General features: G+C 42.2%; 1 protein-coding gene across 1 annotated transcript in view; it reads left to right on the top strand.

The window, feature by feature from the left end:
- The window catches only part of LOC121451367 (beta-galactosidase-1-like protein 2), a 35,936-nt gene that overhangs the window by 17,241 nt on the left and 1,996 nt on the right, over positions 1 to 16,699 (top strand). The window contains 9 exon segments of the mRNA XM_041656830.1: positions 3,502 to 3,583; positions 4,602 to 4,666; positions 5,360 to 5,444; positions 6,250 to 6,387; positions 7,021 to 7,101; positions 7,721 to 7,827; positions 11,267 to 11,413; positions 15,683 to 15,751; positions 16,198 to 16,285. Coding sequence (XP_041512764.1) covers positions 3,502 to 3,583; positions 4,602 to 4,666; positions 5,360 to 5,444; positions 6,250 to 6,387; positions 7,021 to 7,101; positions 7,721 to 7,827; positions 11,267 to 11,413; positions 15,683 to 15,751; positions 16,198 to 16,285 — 862 coding nt within the window.

Here is a 16,699-nt window from a genome sequence, read left to right as displayed (position 1 = left end):
CCTGCTGTTTGCCCACAGTCTGGTGTGGGTTCTGGCAGCATATGGTGCATTGAAGCATCCTGCCTAGTGGTCAGCATCATCATAAGCCAGATCAAAACATCATAATGTGCCATAATCTTCTCTGGAGACTATTGGTCACTGCCAGGATCTAGGAGTCTCTGTTTGATATAATAAACTTTTTAATTATCATTTTAAATGCCACATTCCTCAGATCTCTGAGAGCTGCTTAGGTATGTCTGATTAGACAAACTTTGTTTCTAGTTACTTGTTTTAAGCTTGACTTTGAAATCATATACAGGGAACTAAATAGGGCTTATCCCTGTAATTAATTATTTCAGTGCTTTGAGGATGACTGATTATTAACTTGTATTCCCTAACAGTCTACAGCAATTTAGGAGCTTTCATAAGACTTGGGTTTTACATTATTTTCCTGTCAGGTTTTGCCTTTAAATTAATGATTTTGAATGGAAACTAATAAAGAAAACTAAATTAGCCATTCCAAGGGTAAAAATAGAACAAGTTTGTATTCAGCTGTTAATGCTGTCACTTGGGAAGGCAAGGCAAGGTGACAAGGAAAAGGTCTCATGGCAAAATGGGAACAGGAAGGACCTTAGGGGCTAGCATTGCCCTTGATAAGTTCTAAGGCACCGTAGTCATATATTAATGGCAGGACCATAAGTTCCTTTTAGTATATATGACTCAGTTTATCCAAATAGCTTAAGTTTAACAAAGTTAGCAAAGACAATGAGGCTAGACATACATTTTTAAGTCTGATTTGACCTTGAGTACGGAGAGAGACATTTTCTAAGTCATTGGTTTTTAACCTTTTTTTTTTCTTTTTTGATGCTTTGACCTTTTAATATAGTTTCCCATGTTGTGGTCACCCCGATTACAATTTTTTTTCTCATTGTTATTTTCAAACATCTGAAACGCAGGTGGTCCTAGGCTACCCCTGTATAACCCCCAAAAGATTGAGACCCATGGACTTAAAAGCTGCTCCAAGCTCTCTGTCAGACAACTTAGATCATTGTCCTGCTGCATCACAAGAAATGAGTATCCCAGTTTTTGCTTGATATTTGCTGCTTATGGCTCTGACCCTAATTTTAGCTTTTTATTGTTAGTCCAAATCACAAGCTCCTGGGGTGTAATGGTTAATGCTCTGGACTCTGAATCCAGCGATTGGATATATATCTTAAATACCCATTGTTGTCTCCTAGGTAGGCCCTTTCCATGTGGTCACCCTAATCAAGATGGTGGTGAAATCATATAACATCTATCTTTCTTAATTTTTGCAAAATGGCAATGAGCCATGTGGTTGACTAAAAATGATGGCAATCCAAAATTCAAAACGAAATTCTGCCTTATGGTTTCTTTAAAATTACCTATACATAGATTACAATTTACCAATTTCCAGTGTTACTAGTTAATTTTTAAACTAGTTTCATTTTAATTTCAACAGATTTTTAACTATATTTAACAAAACAAACCCATCAATTTCAAAGCAGTTGAATGTTTATGTAAACCAAGTCCAAATTTTGGCTGTTCTGCTTGGTTCTCTTCTCCTTGTCACAGTGTCAGACTGACAGAATGGCACAGAGGAAACTTTTAACTAAGTATGCCTGGGTCTAGTGAAGGAAGACCACAATCTAGCTCTAGAGCCAGCTTTTAAAAAAAGAACAGCATTAAACAGTTTCAACATTACCTTTATCAAAAAACATCTGAATTCTTACTAATCCAAATCCAGTGTCCAGAACTCAGAGATAAGTTTTGGGTTGCGCCTATAAATTTGGCCACAGCAGTGTTGACTAGCTGCTGTTGGTGCAAAGACAGCAAAATATCCCAACCATTTCTGTCTTCCTGCCATGCTTGCAACAAAACTTACAAGTACATCAGAAACATAAACAAAACAAGCATAAAAAAATAGATATAACCTATTAACAAGAAAACCAGAATATTTTTAAGCATCATTAACTTAATATGGTCAAAATTTTAATTTATTTTATGTTTTCTTTTAAATTTAGTATTTGCAGGTGTAAGGTACCATAGCAAACATAGTTTATATTCCTTGGACTTTTACAACTCCCTACATGCCCTCAGTCCATTGCTCCAACCTCTCAAACATCTCTACACCAGACAAACTTCTCTTTCCCCTTCCCTCTGCTCATCTCTTCAGTTTCCTGCCTTCTCTCGTGCCCCTCAGTCAACATAGAAATCTCCATCAGAAGCTTTCCTGTGCTTTCCCTCGGTAGCTTATCACCCAGAGGCAGTAACTCTCTGCTGTCAATCACGGAGTGCAGCAGCTCCATCCGTCCTTCTAATGCAGGACCCTCAGCTGCTCAGTTCTTGCCCCAAGTGTCGCCCATGGCCATGGCTCCTCTTGCACTGAACTTGCTCACTGAATATGTTCACCATCCCATTTTCTCAGATCAGCCGCTGACTCCTTTCCTTACTGGGACCTCGGGTCCTTACATTTTATCTCTGTCTAGGTTCTCCAACTAAATCTTTAGGAAACACTTCGTCCAACTGTGTAGTTGTGATTTAAAATAACAGGCCAATGGGAATAAATGCAGCCCATGTTCTACAGAAGAATCCGTTTCTGTTTGTGTGACAAGCCTACTGGGTTTGTCTATACAGTCACCCCCCAACAAGCCACATGACTCACTGGAGTGGACTGAAACAATGAACCTTCATCAAACCTATGGGAACCAGAGAACAGTGGCACAGAGTGCCAAGTGACGCCCTGGGTCCTCTCACTTGAGTGACTTTTCTGCCTTTTTAGTTTTCGAAATTGACTTATAGAAACCAATAATTTTATGATACAAACAAAAGACTCAGAGGCGAATTCTATTAATTCTTTGGCTTTCAAGATATCGTAGTCCAAAAGCTCAAAAAAGGCACACATTTGACTTGTCTTAGAACCTGCAGCCACCACCTCAGTATTTTGCCCCTCCATTACATAAGTCCCTTCATCTCTTCTCCGTCTTGGTTGAGAGTATCCCTGAAGTATTTGTAGTCAAATTAGGAATATTTAAGGGTCATGCAGGTGAAAGGGCCACCATGGGTGGAGTAATCACAATTTATGTGCCACTGACTGAAGAAACTACGGACAGAAGAGGATCCTGTGGATTTGGCTCATGAGGTATGGTGATTTGGTGACAGCATGGACAGAAGCATTCATTTTTCTACTCTGTGGCTTGGAGCAACCCCTGGAGGCCCTTTGGGGAAAGCACTGCATTGGGTGATACAATTGCCCCTCTGCCTCTTCTCTGAGGTTTGGAATGTAACTGCTGTTGAGGAGTGTGACAGAGGCAGGATTCACATTTTTGTTTTAACTTTTTAACATAAAAGTGGTTGCATGGGGAATGAAGCCTTCCTCCCCATGTCTCAAATGAACGGTCTCATTTCCATGGCCATAGTTCTTTTTTTTTTCCAGCCCTAGGAAGAAGCAAACTCATGGGCCTAGGGCAACCCATTTATTTCTCTTACTGACTTTCTCCCCAGGCTTTGGTGTCAAGAGGGATCAGTGAGCTGCTCATGACTGCAGACGATGGCCTGAATCTGAGAAAAGGCCACTTGAAAAACGGTATGGTATTGTCTGCATTTGTTTCTACACTGGCCAAGTTGAAAAAGCACAGGTCTTTCTATGGTTCATCCTTCCATTTCCCAGTGGTAAGAACTTGTGGTCAAAACTGAGTTAGGACATAGGGCCCAACCTTGGTGCACAGCATCTGTTATGACCAGAGCGTTACTCCTCCCTTTCAAATGTTGAGTGGCCTAGCACAGGGAATAGCTGAGACACAAGTAAGTTGTCTCCAGCTCTGACAAGAGTCCCTGACTGAACCACAGAATGGAGGGGTTTCAGAGCAGTGGTACTGCCAGGAACCCATGGCCCTGGCCGTTCTCGGAACAAATGTGTCCAGAGAATAAAAGCAGGGTTGGAAATCGGGTGGGAGGGAATAATTGTCAGTGTAGAGCACTTGCTTAGCATGTGTACATGGGATCAACATGCTAAGAGGAAAGAATGGATGCATAGGGACCAAGACTACGAAAAGCAATAAAGCAATTCTTGCATTCTTCCCTCTAAGCGATTTTGTCAACTCCATTCTCTTCCAATGCTCTTGTCCCTAGTCTTTTTTTTTTGTTGTTGTTGCTTTTGTTTTTTGTTTGTTTGTTTTCTTTTGTGGCCCTTTCTGTTGTACTTCAAAGGTTACAATGGTGTTCTGATCTAGATGTCAAGCATGAAAGAGATCCTGGATTAGATTCCCACAACCAAAAATGTCAAATTTTAGAGTCTCAATTGCTTCATTTGCTTTCCATGTATTAATTTGTGTCATGAGGTGTATTTTAACCACTTTTTAACATTCAAGACCATCACCATAATTTCTAAGTGAAGGGCAATGTGTAAATCCATTCGTATGTGCTTTTGTGGCTATCAATGTGACATCTTATCTTTATTGCTAGCTCTGGATATAACAGTATTGAAGTGAGAATTTGGGAGGCAGATGTCCAAGAGATGTGGTCCGGATTCTGCCGCGTGGTTCTGGGAGAGTCTGTTCTGTGTGGTCATGGCAGGATCTCACATGTGTTCTTTCCACCCACAGTGCTGGCCACTGTCCACATGAAGAATATAAAGAAAGAAACATATGAAGAACTCCAATCCATTCAAGTAAAGGCCTTTCAGACGTGACAGCCACTTTGCTTCTTACCCTACCCAGGACTTCTTGGCTCACTTATTGAGGAAAATCTTAGTAGTAATTAGTTTAGTTAAAATCTAACTCCTCTGTGTCCTTAACTATCTATTTCAGGTGGTTTTAGGTTCAAATTGTATACATATAGAACACTTGGTCCACAGGCCATAGTGTTTGAGTGCTATAGTCCTAACTCTTGTTCACTCTGGTTTCTCAGACATTGCCTTCTGCCATAGTTGAAAGCCCAGCACTTGTCATGATCCCTTCACCTATGCAGCCCCCTGTAATTGAACATTGAGATCCTTCCTCTGTGTCTGCTGTTTCTTACCAGACCTCTACTCAGGTCACCCAGGAGAATAAAAAGATTCTATTTTTAGAAATTTCCAAATTCTACTTTTAGGATGTCTTGAAAGCAAAATATTAAAATAGCAGTTGATACCCTTCCCACCCCCGAAGCTTGGCAAAAATGAAGTCAGTGAAGTCACACGAGGAGACGATGTGGCTGGGAAGATCACATGGGAATGGGAGAGTAGGACTCTGCGCTCCTGGGGGCAGCAGGCTGCTTTCAGTTAAAGTGCTGAAGCCCTGGGAATCACAGCTCCTTTGCAGGTTGTTCAAGGCTGCAGAATTGGGGAAGAGCTTCCTAAACTGATGTGTTTTTTTTCCTTCAGGGCAGAAGCCCCATACTGATGATGGTGTATACGACAGACTCTTCTGACACATGGGGAACTCCCCGCCAGTTTGGAGATCCACAGAGTGAGCCCTCCTTATGACTTTACAGGGGCACTGGTCTGGTTCTTTGTTTTGTTTCTTTTTTGTTGTGTGTTAGTATACTTGAAGTTTAGGGACAAGGTTCTCAGATGTTGTATCACTTAACATCAATTTACCTAAGTAGATACCATCTAGACATCAGCAGACATCTGCTCACATGGAGTGGCCATCCACTGAGCATCTCTGTGGCCATTGGAAAAGGAAGTTAAGTTTCTGTAGTTTTTTATTTTATATACATTTCACTATGCTATAAAAGTAATGAGAATGAGTTCTTCTGGGAGGGGGAAATACGATGAAGGTGTGCTGGGAATAGATGCAGGAAGTGGTATAATCCCTACTGGGCTGATTTTGACTCATCACTCTCTTACTCTCCCTGGAGAATGGATGATGGCCATTTAAGTGGAGCTGAAGGTAAATGTGACTGGTGCCATCATTTCAGACTTGTCACTAAGAAGTTGACAAGTGCTTTAGAAATACCCTGGACATAACTATGACCATAAAAAGTTATGAGCAATACTTTATATACTAGAAAGTTTATGTTTGTATGCTAGAAAGAAAGATTCCCTCAAATATGAATCCTAGAAAAAAAGTAATAAGTGATTTTGGATCATGAAAACAAACACTGTCATCTACTCTAACCAGGCCTGGCTCATCTGATATGATTTTCTGCTCACAGGCTCTAGCAGATCTTGAGGATTTCAGGTCTAGGTAGTTTTAACATCCATTACAAACTGAAATCTTCCATCCTAATCCCACCTTTGCTTTCCCCTTTCTTTCCACCTTTCTGCAGTGCTGATGAAGGATGTGCGGGAGATGTTCATCCTTGGGTTTTCCTTCAACTTCTACATGTTCCATGGGGGCACCAACTTCGGTTTAATAGGTGGCGCTAGCTCTTCTGATGGTTATCTACCTGTAGTAACCAGCTATGGCAAGTACTTGGTTCCCTGAATTATCTCTCATCTGGGCGGCTTCCTTGTTGAATATGAAACATGCCAGGTTAGGCCCCTAAGGGAAATCTCTTCCTCTGTCTTGAGTTTCTGTGTGCTGGAGACTGATATTTAGTATTTGTGACCACAGTAGATCTTGGGGTCTTGGCTTTTTGTAACGTTGTGAGCAGTCAGAAGATAGCTTAGTCCAGCCTATCTGTTGTGTATAACCTTGCTTCACCTGTTGTTTTGGATCCCCTAAAAGTACCAGAATATCCACAAATGTGTCTTTCTTAGCCTCTATCTAATTAGGGTTTCTGTTGTTGTGAAGAGACCCCATGACCAGTAACTCTTATAAAGAGAAACATTTAATGGGGTGGCGGCTCACAGGCCCACAGATTGGTGCAGTTTGCCTCTGGGGTAACACCTGCATACCCATCATAGCTTAGCAGATGCCTTTTAGTTTGGACTAACATATACGGAGTTCACTTATATACCCAGAGTTTTCCTCTGGGGAGTTGCTGAATTATGAATCTTTTTGCTCTGAGCTAAGGAATTTTTTTTCTCTTCTTAAGGAAAGAAGCTAATCCTAAGATTTTCTTGGGGAAAATGACACATTTCTCTTTGTTCTTTAGATTACTGTGCACTGTTGTCAGAGGGTGGTGGATACACGCCTGAGTATCGTGTGTTTCAAGAGCTTTTTCACTCAGTTACAGGTACCCAGCAGCAGCTTCAGTCTGAATGGTAACTTAGATTTCTCCAGTGGGATCTGCCTTGGGAGGAGGGGTGGCGGATGTGTGAAGACCTTTTGGGGAGAAACACAGTTTGATCCAGTTTATCATCAGCACTGGAAATCTACAAGAAACAGGGTCTGCTCTCTTGTTCTCAGCGTGAGACCACTTTGCTTGATCTTAGCTGTGCCCGCCATCCTCTAAAACTTCCAAAAGGTAGAGGTTCCAAGTCCCCTCCCTCTGAGCTATTCAGCAAGCATGTCTGGGTTGAGGTGGGGAAGAAAGGGTAGAACCTGAGAGCAAGTGTATTTGTAACTGGTGTTTAGGAGATTCTAATGAACAGTTAATTTAGGATTTTTCGGTCTACCAGCTTGGTCCACATACTCCTTTTTTCTAATACAATAAGGGTTCTTCTTTGGATGTTTAAGGATACCAGAGGACCCTCACTCCTTAGTACATGCCTTACTTCCTCCTGGAGTTAGGATATAAGAGCGCGAGACTAGGTCCTTCATTTGTGAAGGCTGAGGGACAGCAGGGTACCTGATGTCTCTGAATGGTGTTGGAGTAGGTCTTACGATGGCCAGCCATGTGCTTTTCATTGCAGATGTTTCCACGGTCATTCAACCAACATTTGTACGGATGACTGCATACAAGTCATTGACACTTTTGTATTTCCTCACCCTGTGGGAAGTCCTGCCCTATCTGGACCAGGTGATTGTTTCTTGGATATTGACACACAGCATCACTCTAGGGGAAAAAAAAAGATAGGGGATAAAGGGTTAATTCAAAGATAAGGAAGTAGATGACCAAGGAACCAAAGTGATTCTTAAGAGTGTTAGTTCCTTTCAAGTTTTGCCATTCAGAATAGGAAACACATTATAAGAACTCAGATTAGATATTTATAAGTGAAGAAATGCTTTAAACTTGTATAATACTGGAACGCCCTTTCATGACCCAGCTGTGAACGTTCTCTCTCCCTCTCTTCTTCCTCCTTCCATCGTTCCTGTCTTTTTTCTTCCCTTCTCTCTCTCTCTGTCTCTCTCTCTGTCTCTCTCTCTGTCTCTCTCTCTCTCTCTCTCTCTCTCTCTCTCTCTCTCATAAAGATTCATTTATGTGCGAGTGTTTTGCCTGCATGTTTGTAAGTGGACCACACATGTGTCTGTAGAGGCCTCGGATCCCCTGGACCTGTAGTTAGAGACTATTGTGTGTGATTGCATGGGTGCTGGGAACTGAATCCAAGTCGTTTGCAAGAGCAGTGCCCTGCTCTTACCACTCAGCCCTCTCTCCAGCCCTATCCCCTGCTTTATTAAGGTGTTAGAATAAACTCAACCTAGGGCAATGACTTTTAATCTTTTGTTTGCATAGAGGGAGGCTTTCTCTAAACTTATCATTAAGTTTAACTTATAAACCATAAACTAGGTTAGTCAGGGTGTTAGTTCTGGGCACTGAACTTTCCTCCCCTGAAAGCAGCGGCCATCCCTTCTCTATGACGCTGTCACTTCTAACTAGGGTTCCAAAAAGCACAGATTGAAAACTGGTGTAAGGAGACAATGCATGCTCATCCCAATAAAACTCACCAAATGTCAATATCTTGGAACGGTATTATCAGGATGTTAATTTAGACAGCTTCCAGTCTAATGAGTAAGAAGAATGAATGAAGAATTGACGGGAGGGATATTGGTCATAGGTGGAGGAACTGAGCTTCATCATCAGGGCTATGGAGATACAGGCCTTGTGCTGGGCGGTCCCAGGATTCCATGGACATCCAGTCAGTGCAGCATTATGGCTGAAAGACTGAATGGGAGTAAATGATATGGCAGCAGGGTGATGTGGGAGACAGAGAAACTGAGGCACTCTGTGATCCACTTACAAAGACACGGAGGACTGCATGTTTGGAGAACTGTGGTTAGGATTGCAAAAGAACATTTTGTGTGGACAGTGTCACAACAGAAGCCAGGTGTCACAGAAGGAGCTGAGTACAGACTTGTGACAGCATGTTGGGTTTACATGTTGGTGCAAACTAGGCTCCATACTCTATCAACTAAGCCCCATATTTTCTATTTTCTTTTTTACTTATTTATGTTTTAGAGATAGGGTCTTGCTAGGTAGACCAGGCTGACCCTCTGCCTCCTTCGTGCTAGGATGACATTTATGTGCACCAGCATGCCACTGTTTTTCTATTGTGTGTTTCTTTTGTTAGTTCCTCCATAGGTAGCACTGTGGTACGTTTCGTGCATCATAGCCCCAGGACAGTGAAGGTGGTTTCACTGCTTGTTGGTGTGGTTAGGTGCTACTATAGCACTTGCTCATTTTCAACATTCTTAGCCCGATTCCTAGCCAGCGGCTTTAGGCAACAATTGATCTTATTGCATTGAAATTTACCATGCTGCCAATATTTGCCATACATCAACAGAGAGTCCATTGCCTAAAATTTCCTTAAAAATCTCTTGATTTAGGAAATTATAACCATCACCGCTTTTACTGTGATTATGTTACTGTAGTGATTCTTTCTTTCTTTCTTTCTTTCTTTCTTTCTTTCTTTCTTTCTGTCCCCCTCTTTTTAGATGAATGTTGAATTTTGGTAGCAACTGACATAAGCTTTAAAATAATCCTGTAGGGTTAGTGGGATGGCTTGGTGGTAAAGAGCACTCGTTATCCTTCCATAGGACCCAATGAACTACAATATCTGTTACTCCAGTTCCAGGAGAACCAACACCATTTTCAGGGCTCCATGGGGACTGCATGCACACAGTGCACAGATACAGAGCCAAGCAAACCCCATACATGTAAAATAATAACAAAATTATTTTATGAAGGGTAGATAGGAAAGACAGAGGTACAGGTGAAATGAGATAAACCATGTTGACAAAGAAAGCCAACATTTCATTAAACGCCTTAGAAATGCTTTAATTCTATAATTCCTTTCTAATAACTTCAGTTGTAGACAACTTCTTTCATCAGCTTTTTATCTCTAAGTATGGTTTGTACAGAAAACAGGCAAGTTCAAGTATTTTATTTAATCAGAAAAATGAAATAATGTGACTTCCAAAGGTGCAGTGGGATGTTTTACTACTGGGGTTCTTTGTATGGTTATAAATGTGCACAGTTTGGCATGTTTGTATGCCACCATAGTCTCTTTGATGCTCACAGTGGCCCATTGCAGTCAATCAGGACCCTTCTTGGCTTCTGTGTCTTCTTCTTCTTCTTCTTTTTTTTTTTTTTTTTTTTTTTTTGGTTTTTCGAGACAGGGTTTTTCTGTGGTTTTGGAGCCTGTCCTGGAACTAGCTCTTGTAGACCAGGCTGGTCTCGAACTTACAGAGATCCGCCTGCCTCTGCCTCCCGAGTGCTCTTCTGTGTCTTCTTGACAGGACACCTAGTGTTGTTAGCATCTTTGTTGTTTGTTCGCCTGGAGGATCTAGGCTGTGAGCCTCCCAAGACTTGGACTCATCTGTTTCTCAAGGGGATCAGAGGACTTTCATTGTTGTTGTTGTGTATTGTATTGTGTATAAGTGTGTACACGTGTTCCTGCATGTGTGCTTGCACATATGTGAAAATGCATGTGGGGGTCCAAAGTTGATGTCATGTGCTTTTTCTGATCATTCTTCACTTTTTCATTTTTATTATTCATATTTTGTTGTTTGTTTTTGTTTTTTCGAGACAGAGTTTTTTGTGTAGCTCTGGCTGTCCTGGAACTAGCTCTGCAGACCAACAAGGCTGGCTTAAATTTGTTTATTTGCTTATTTATTTTTTATATTGAGGCAGAATCTCTTCACCGAACTTGCAGCTTATCAGTTCTGGCTAGTCCTTCTAGTGACTTGCCACAGAAATCCCCTGTTTCTGTTCCCCATCCACTGGTATTACAGGCATATGCCACAATGCCTGTGCTTCTCTTGGTTACAACTCTTCATCTAAATTATAAGAATAACTCCCTGGCTGCCATGCATGGTGAAATGTGAGATTGGTTGAGAAATCAACAAAGATAATCTATATGTTATATATAAGATTGATTATTATGGTGTATTCCATTTCAGTACTCCTTTTTGCAAAGCTGTTGGGGTCATCCCTCTGGAGAAGTGGGCTATGGGTGGCAACTTTTGAGATTCTTTTCTCTAGCCCGAACCTTTGTTTGTTGCTTCTGTCTCTGTCATAGCCAGCAAAGTCTGTCAAGCCACTCTCCATGGAGCAGCTGCCTGTGAACCAAGGGGACGGCCAGTCCTTTGGGTACACGCTTTATGAGACCACGATTGGCAATGGAGGCCTCCTCACAACAAGGGGTCATATTCAAGACCGAGGGCAGGTAGGGAATTTGTGGTTCCTAATGGCACTTTCCTGTAAATATCACCCTGTGGTACTGAGGTGAATGTCTAATTGGTGGTCAACTCATTTGTCCTTCAGAAAATTATCTCTGTTGCTTGTCATCTGTCCTTCAGTGAAGTCTTCTAGACATAGACATGCTTAGGTTATACTTTTATAGGAGATGATAATGTTCTTAAGTCCCGGATGTACTTTTGTAGTCCCTATTCTTACCATGTATTAACCCCCAATATTTATGAGACGTTGGCGCTTGTCATTTAAGACTTAAAGCACCAAGCTGTGATGTGTTCCAAGTAGAAAATCCTCAGGAATCACGAAAGCCTTTCAAAGCAGGTGCAGCTGGGAAGGACCAGTGCAGTTGCTGAAGGTTCCATCCCACTCCAAGCTAAGAGCTGGTCTTTGTATTCTGACAGTTCCCTGCTCTTCATCTTTTCCACATCACCTTTTCCCGAGGCTTCAGGTTGGGCATTCCTAGTCCACAGTTAGAAATGCTCAGTGAAAGTGTAATGTGCAAACAATTCCAGATGGGACTGGGGGGATGATTCAGAGGGAACAGTGTTCACTGCAAAATATGAAGACCTGGGCTCAGACTCCCAGCACCTATTTAGAAAGTCAGGCATGGTTCCATATGTCTATGAGACCAGCTCAGGGGAGTGGAGACAGGAAGATCCTAGGAGTTCAATGGTCAGTCAGTCAGTCTAGCTGAAACACGAGCTCCAAGTTCAATGAAGAGACCCTCCCTGTCTTAAAATAAGGTAGGAGTGATTGGTGATACCCAGTGTTAACCGCTTTCCTCCAAAGGCACATGCATGGGCATGTGGACCCACCATACATGAATACACACACATGCACACACACATAAACACACACACATTTCAGAGTTTTTTAATTTTTAAAAATAGATCATTTCATCAATTCTTTGAAAATTTTATACAATGTATTTGATAGCTTTACCCCCACACCTCCCACTAACTCCTCCCAGGTCCACCCCTTCCTCCTTCCAACTTTGTGTCTTCTTCTTCCTCTTTTTCCTCCCCATTCTCTTCAACCCCTTCTTGTCTGTGTCCTTCTCCTTTTCACCTTTCTCTTCCTTCTTTTTCTGTTTAATAACTCACAAAGTCTAGCTGGGCTGCTTGTGAGTATGGTACTATGGTTGATCTACTGGAATCACACCCTTAAAGAAAAGAGACTCTCCTTTTCCCAGAAGCTGTCAACTGTCAATAGCCCCTCATTTGCCATTGGGGATTACTGAGCTTCTCCCATCCCCATGTTAGAATATGGACAGGCTGAGTCTTCTTTAGGTCTTACATAGGCAACCACAACTACTGCGAGTTCACGGGAAGCAGTCCTGGCATGTGCAGAAGACAATGTCTTGGTCTGGCCCCCCGACATCTGGCCCATCCAATCTTATCCTCCACTTTCTCAAGGAGATCCCTGAGATTTGGGTGGGGAGTGATAGAGATCCCACTTGTGGCTGTGCAGTCCTCAAGTACTTGTTCTCTGTACTTTGGTCAGGAAGTTTCTGCTTGCCAATGATTAAACTGCATGAAGAAACTTCTCTGATGAGGATCGGAAGCTACTGTAGTGTATGAGTAGTGTGATGGGTTTAGAATTTGTGTCCATTTAGGAGAATAATAGTTCTCCTCTGGGACCTGTGAGCTCCTCGACCATAGCTTATTGAGATGTATGAGACCACGTATATGTTTTCTCCTAGAGCGGGATTTAAATCTCATCAGAAGGCAATTGTTTATCCCCATAACATTCATGCCATTATTGTACCTTGTGTGTATGTTGACACATGATCATTATTGTAGCTCACAGTGAACAAAGACGGGTCAGTCTGTGGATAACACTTTCCCCCAGGAGCCCACATAAAAATTTCTGGTACTATGAAGATCTCTCTCTTCTATCTATCTATCTATCTATCTATCTATCTATCTATCTATGTACATACACACACACACACATATATATGTGTGTGTTATTTTTTCATATATATGTTATTAACACAAGGTTTCTCTGTGTAATAGTGTGAGCTGTCCTGAAGTTAGCTCCATAGACTGGTTTGAACTCAGAGATCTGCTTTCCTCTGTCTACTGAGTGCTAGGATTGAAGGCATAGGCCACCACTGATGGACCATGAATATATTTAACTTCTGAAGTCTATGAAAATCTAAACCCCGAAAATCTCCCAAATCTGAAATGTTTATGCCTCAAGCATTTAAATAGTACTCAACCTATACTTCTGGTTTTTGTTTGTGTGTTTTTCACATTGAGCTTAAACTATGTAGCCCTGGCTGGCCTGAAATTGTTAGAGATCTATCTGACTCTGATTCCCATGCATGGAGATTAGATTTGACAATATACTGCTTTCAGATTCTATACTCCTATATGTAAGATTTCTCCTTACACATTCATCTTTGTATCTTTATGACTCCAGCTTTCTCCCTCTCCCCTTCAACATCTTTCTTTTTTCACTCTTTCTCTCTCTCTCTTTCTTCCTTCCTGCCTTTCATTCCTTCTTTTCCTTCCTTTCTTTTGATGCAGAGACATCTTTCTTATACGTCGGTAGACGTTATCTGTACTTACTATATGTTCCATTGGTTTTTCCCAGGGTGCATGCACTGCTCTCCTAAGTCAGCCCTGTGCTCGTTTGTGGCATCGCAGCTTCCCACACATAATCTCTGTCCAGAAGTTCCTTTGTCACTGTGTCTTTGTTCCATATTTTCTCCTGGCCCCTGTGAGGTGCAGCAGTTCTTGGCCATTGCTTTCTCACGTAGGCCTCTGCTGCTTTAGTTGGTGTCTTCTCTGAAAATACAAAGTGGGTCTTCTTGTTTCAGATCCTTCCATCACTTTCTACCTTCCTCTCCTACTTGTCATCCCTCAGAGTGCCATGAGTCTTCAGATTAGAACAAACATTCTGTCTTACACATCACTGCTTGCTGCCCACCTCCAGCTGACTCCATGAGCCAGCCTTCTCCATGTCTGCAAAGCAGCCCAACTGTGGCCTGTTCTTCTCTCTCATGTCCTCCACTCAAGTCTGCTCATAGCACCGTGACTGTTCTTGGAGGGTCTTTTGATCATTTCTTTGTGCTCTTCCAACAAGGCACCCTGCGTTCAAGGAAGACAATTCAACAGTAGGCTTTTAAAAGTATCATCAAATATGTAACTTCTGTAATTAGACTCTGGTAACCTTACAATCAGAATACTTCTGTTTTCTGACTTAAGAATTTTTATTGTTACAGTTTACTAGCCAAATTACATTTGAAAAAACTGATTTAGATTAATTAATCTAGGAAGTAAATTATTCTTATGTTGTCTTGCCTGACTAAGGTTCTCTGGTGGTTTATCTGGTGTTTAATCACTATAGTAGTTATATTAGTTTGTTTTTCTGCTATTGTCATAAACACCATGACCCAGAATGGCAATGGGAAGGAAAGGCTTATTTGTCTTGGAGGTTACAGTCTATCATCATGGGAAGCCTTTCCAGGACCTCAAGGCAAGACCCAGGAGACTAGAGCTGGCTTGCTCCCTGTACCTCACCCAGCCTGCTTTCTTACACAACCCAGAACCACTGGCTCTAGGTGGCACCACCCACACTGGCTGAGCTCTCCCACACAAATCATTCATTAATAAGATTGTCCACAGGCTTGCTGACAGGCCAGTCTATCTTAGACTTTTCTCAATTGATGTTCCTGCTTCTCAGGTGAGAGTAGTTGGTCAAGTAGACAAAAATCTCCCAGCAGAGTGGGTAATAGGGAAAATGGATCCATGCAGGGCACCCCTAAAATCAGTTAGAATGTGACAGCTGGTCTCAAGACTGAAATTGAGAGTATCTTACAGAGTTGAGCCCCTGGAAGGGTTGAACACGTGGGGTTAAGGAAGACAAACACAGAACAGTCTCTGTCTCTCGGTTCCATCTCCTCCCTTGCTAACATTTCCTTGATAATGTTTATCCATTCCTATCTCCCTTCTCCTCTAGTTTCCTACAGGTCTTTTAAACATCTCCCCCTCCTTGCCTACACTTGATCCAGGTTCCAGCTTTCATTGAGAGCTCTGGCCCAGGCTGCACTTCCTGCATCTTCTCACAGCACTACTTAAACTATCACCTGTTCTTAGTGACCCTGTGAGTCTATGCAGCTCTGGGAGACGTGGAATTCATTTTGCCGCTTGCTTTGTTTATTGCATTTTCAGGACTGTGTTCCTTCCTTTCTTTATGAAGCACTAACAGTCGTCTCTTCTTTCTTTTCCAGGTGTTTTTGGATAACAAATTCATAGGAGTCCTGGATCGTTTCAAGAGCGAGCTGCTTCTTGTGAAAAATGTATTTAACACAGTTCATGGATGAGCCATTCCAGTTCCAGCTAGGCCTGGGACCAAGAGTTAGTGAGGGCTTATTATAGATCACTCCTCTGCCTGTGGTCCCTTCCAGCAATCCCAGGAAGGGTTGTTTACATCTTAGAGGTCTTGGTGAATGTTCTTTGAGAAAACACCACACTCCCCCCACTTGAATATTCATTGTCTAGGGCAGGATGGCTTGGTCACCATCCAAGTGAGTCCTTGTTTAAATGTTCAGGTGACTTTTTCAGGGAAGGAAGAGGAAAAGCAATGGTACAGGGGCTTGACTCTCCCATAGCTGGAGACCTACAAGGTCCCATGGCTTGTGATCTGTTCTGTCAGTCACCTGCTCATGGACTGTCCCAGCTCCAGGCAGGCCTAGGCAGTCTAAGGGAGGGCCAAGTGAGGTTTACTCTGGTCTCTCTTGATTAGCCCTCCAAGAAAACCCAGATCCTGAGGATCCTGGTGGAGAACCTAGGCCGACTCTCTTCTGGGTTGGATATCAACAAAGAGAGAAAAGGTGGGTCCTAGAAGAAGACGGCTAAGGTAGTGGAGCTTCAGAAGCTATTGTTCCTCTGCAGGACAATGGAAGTTGGGAACAGGTTTGTGTTTGCAAAAGAGCATATGTTTTTGGTTGCAAGACACCTCTGTACAGAAACTGTGATATTTTTGTGTTCTTTGGTTGCCAAGCTAGAGACATAACCCTGCCACCCACTTAGTGAGAGTTTTGAAAGTAGTGCCAGTAGAAAAAGCTATGGTGATGTGCCAGGTTAGGGCTCCTCTCTAGGGATACCAAGTCTTCACTGTCAGGAATCCAAGGCTTGTGTTTATCCTTCTGCTTGGGTCCATTCCTCCTGAGCAGAGTCACACTACACATGATTTTTCCCATAAGTGCTTTGAGTAACCTAGTATTAAGCTAGCCAGAAGTCCTGTG

The sequence above is a fragment of the Microtus oregoni genome, unplaced genomic scaffold, assembly GCF_018167655.1.
Source record: "Microtus oregoni isolate MIOR12 unplaced genomic scaffold, Mior012 000008F_ref0000371, whole genome shotgun sequence".
Lineage (NCBI taxonomy): Eukaryota > Metazoa > Chordata > Mammalia > Rodentia > Cricetidae > Microtus > Microtus oregoni.
The sequence above is the reverse complement of the archived record's forward strand: the minus strand, read 5'-3'. Positions and strand labels throughout refer to the sequence as shown.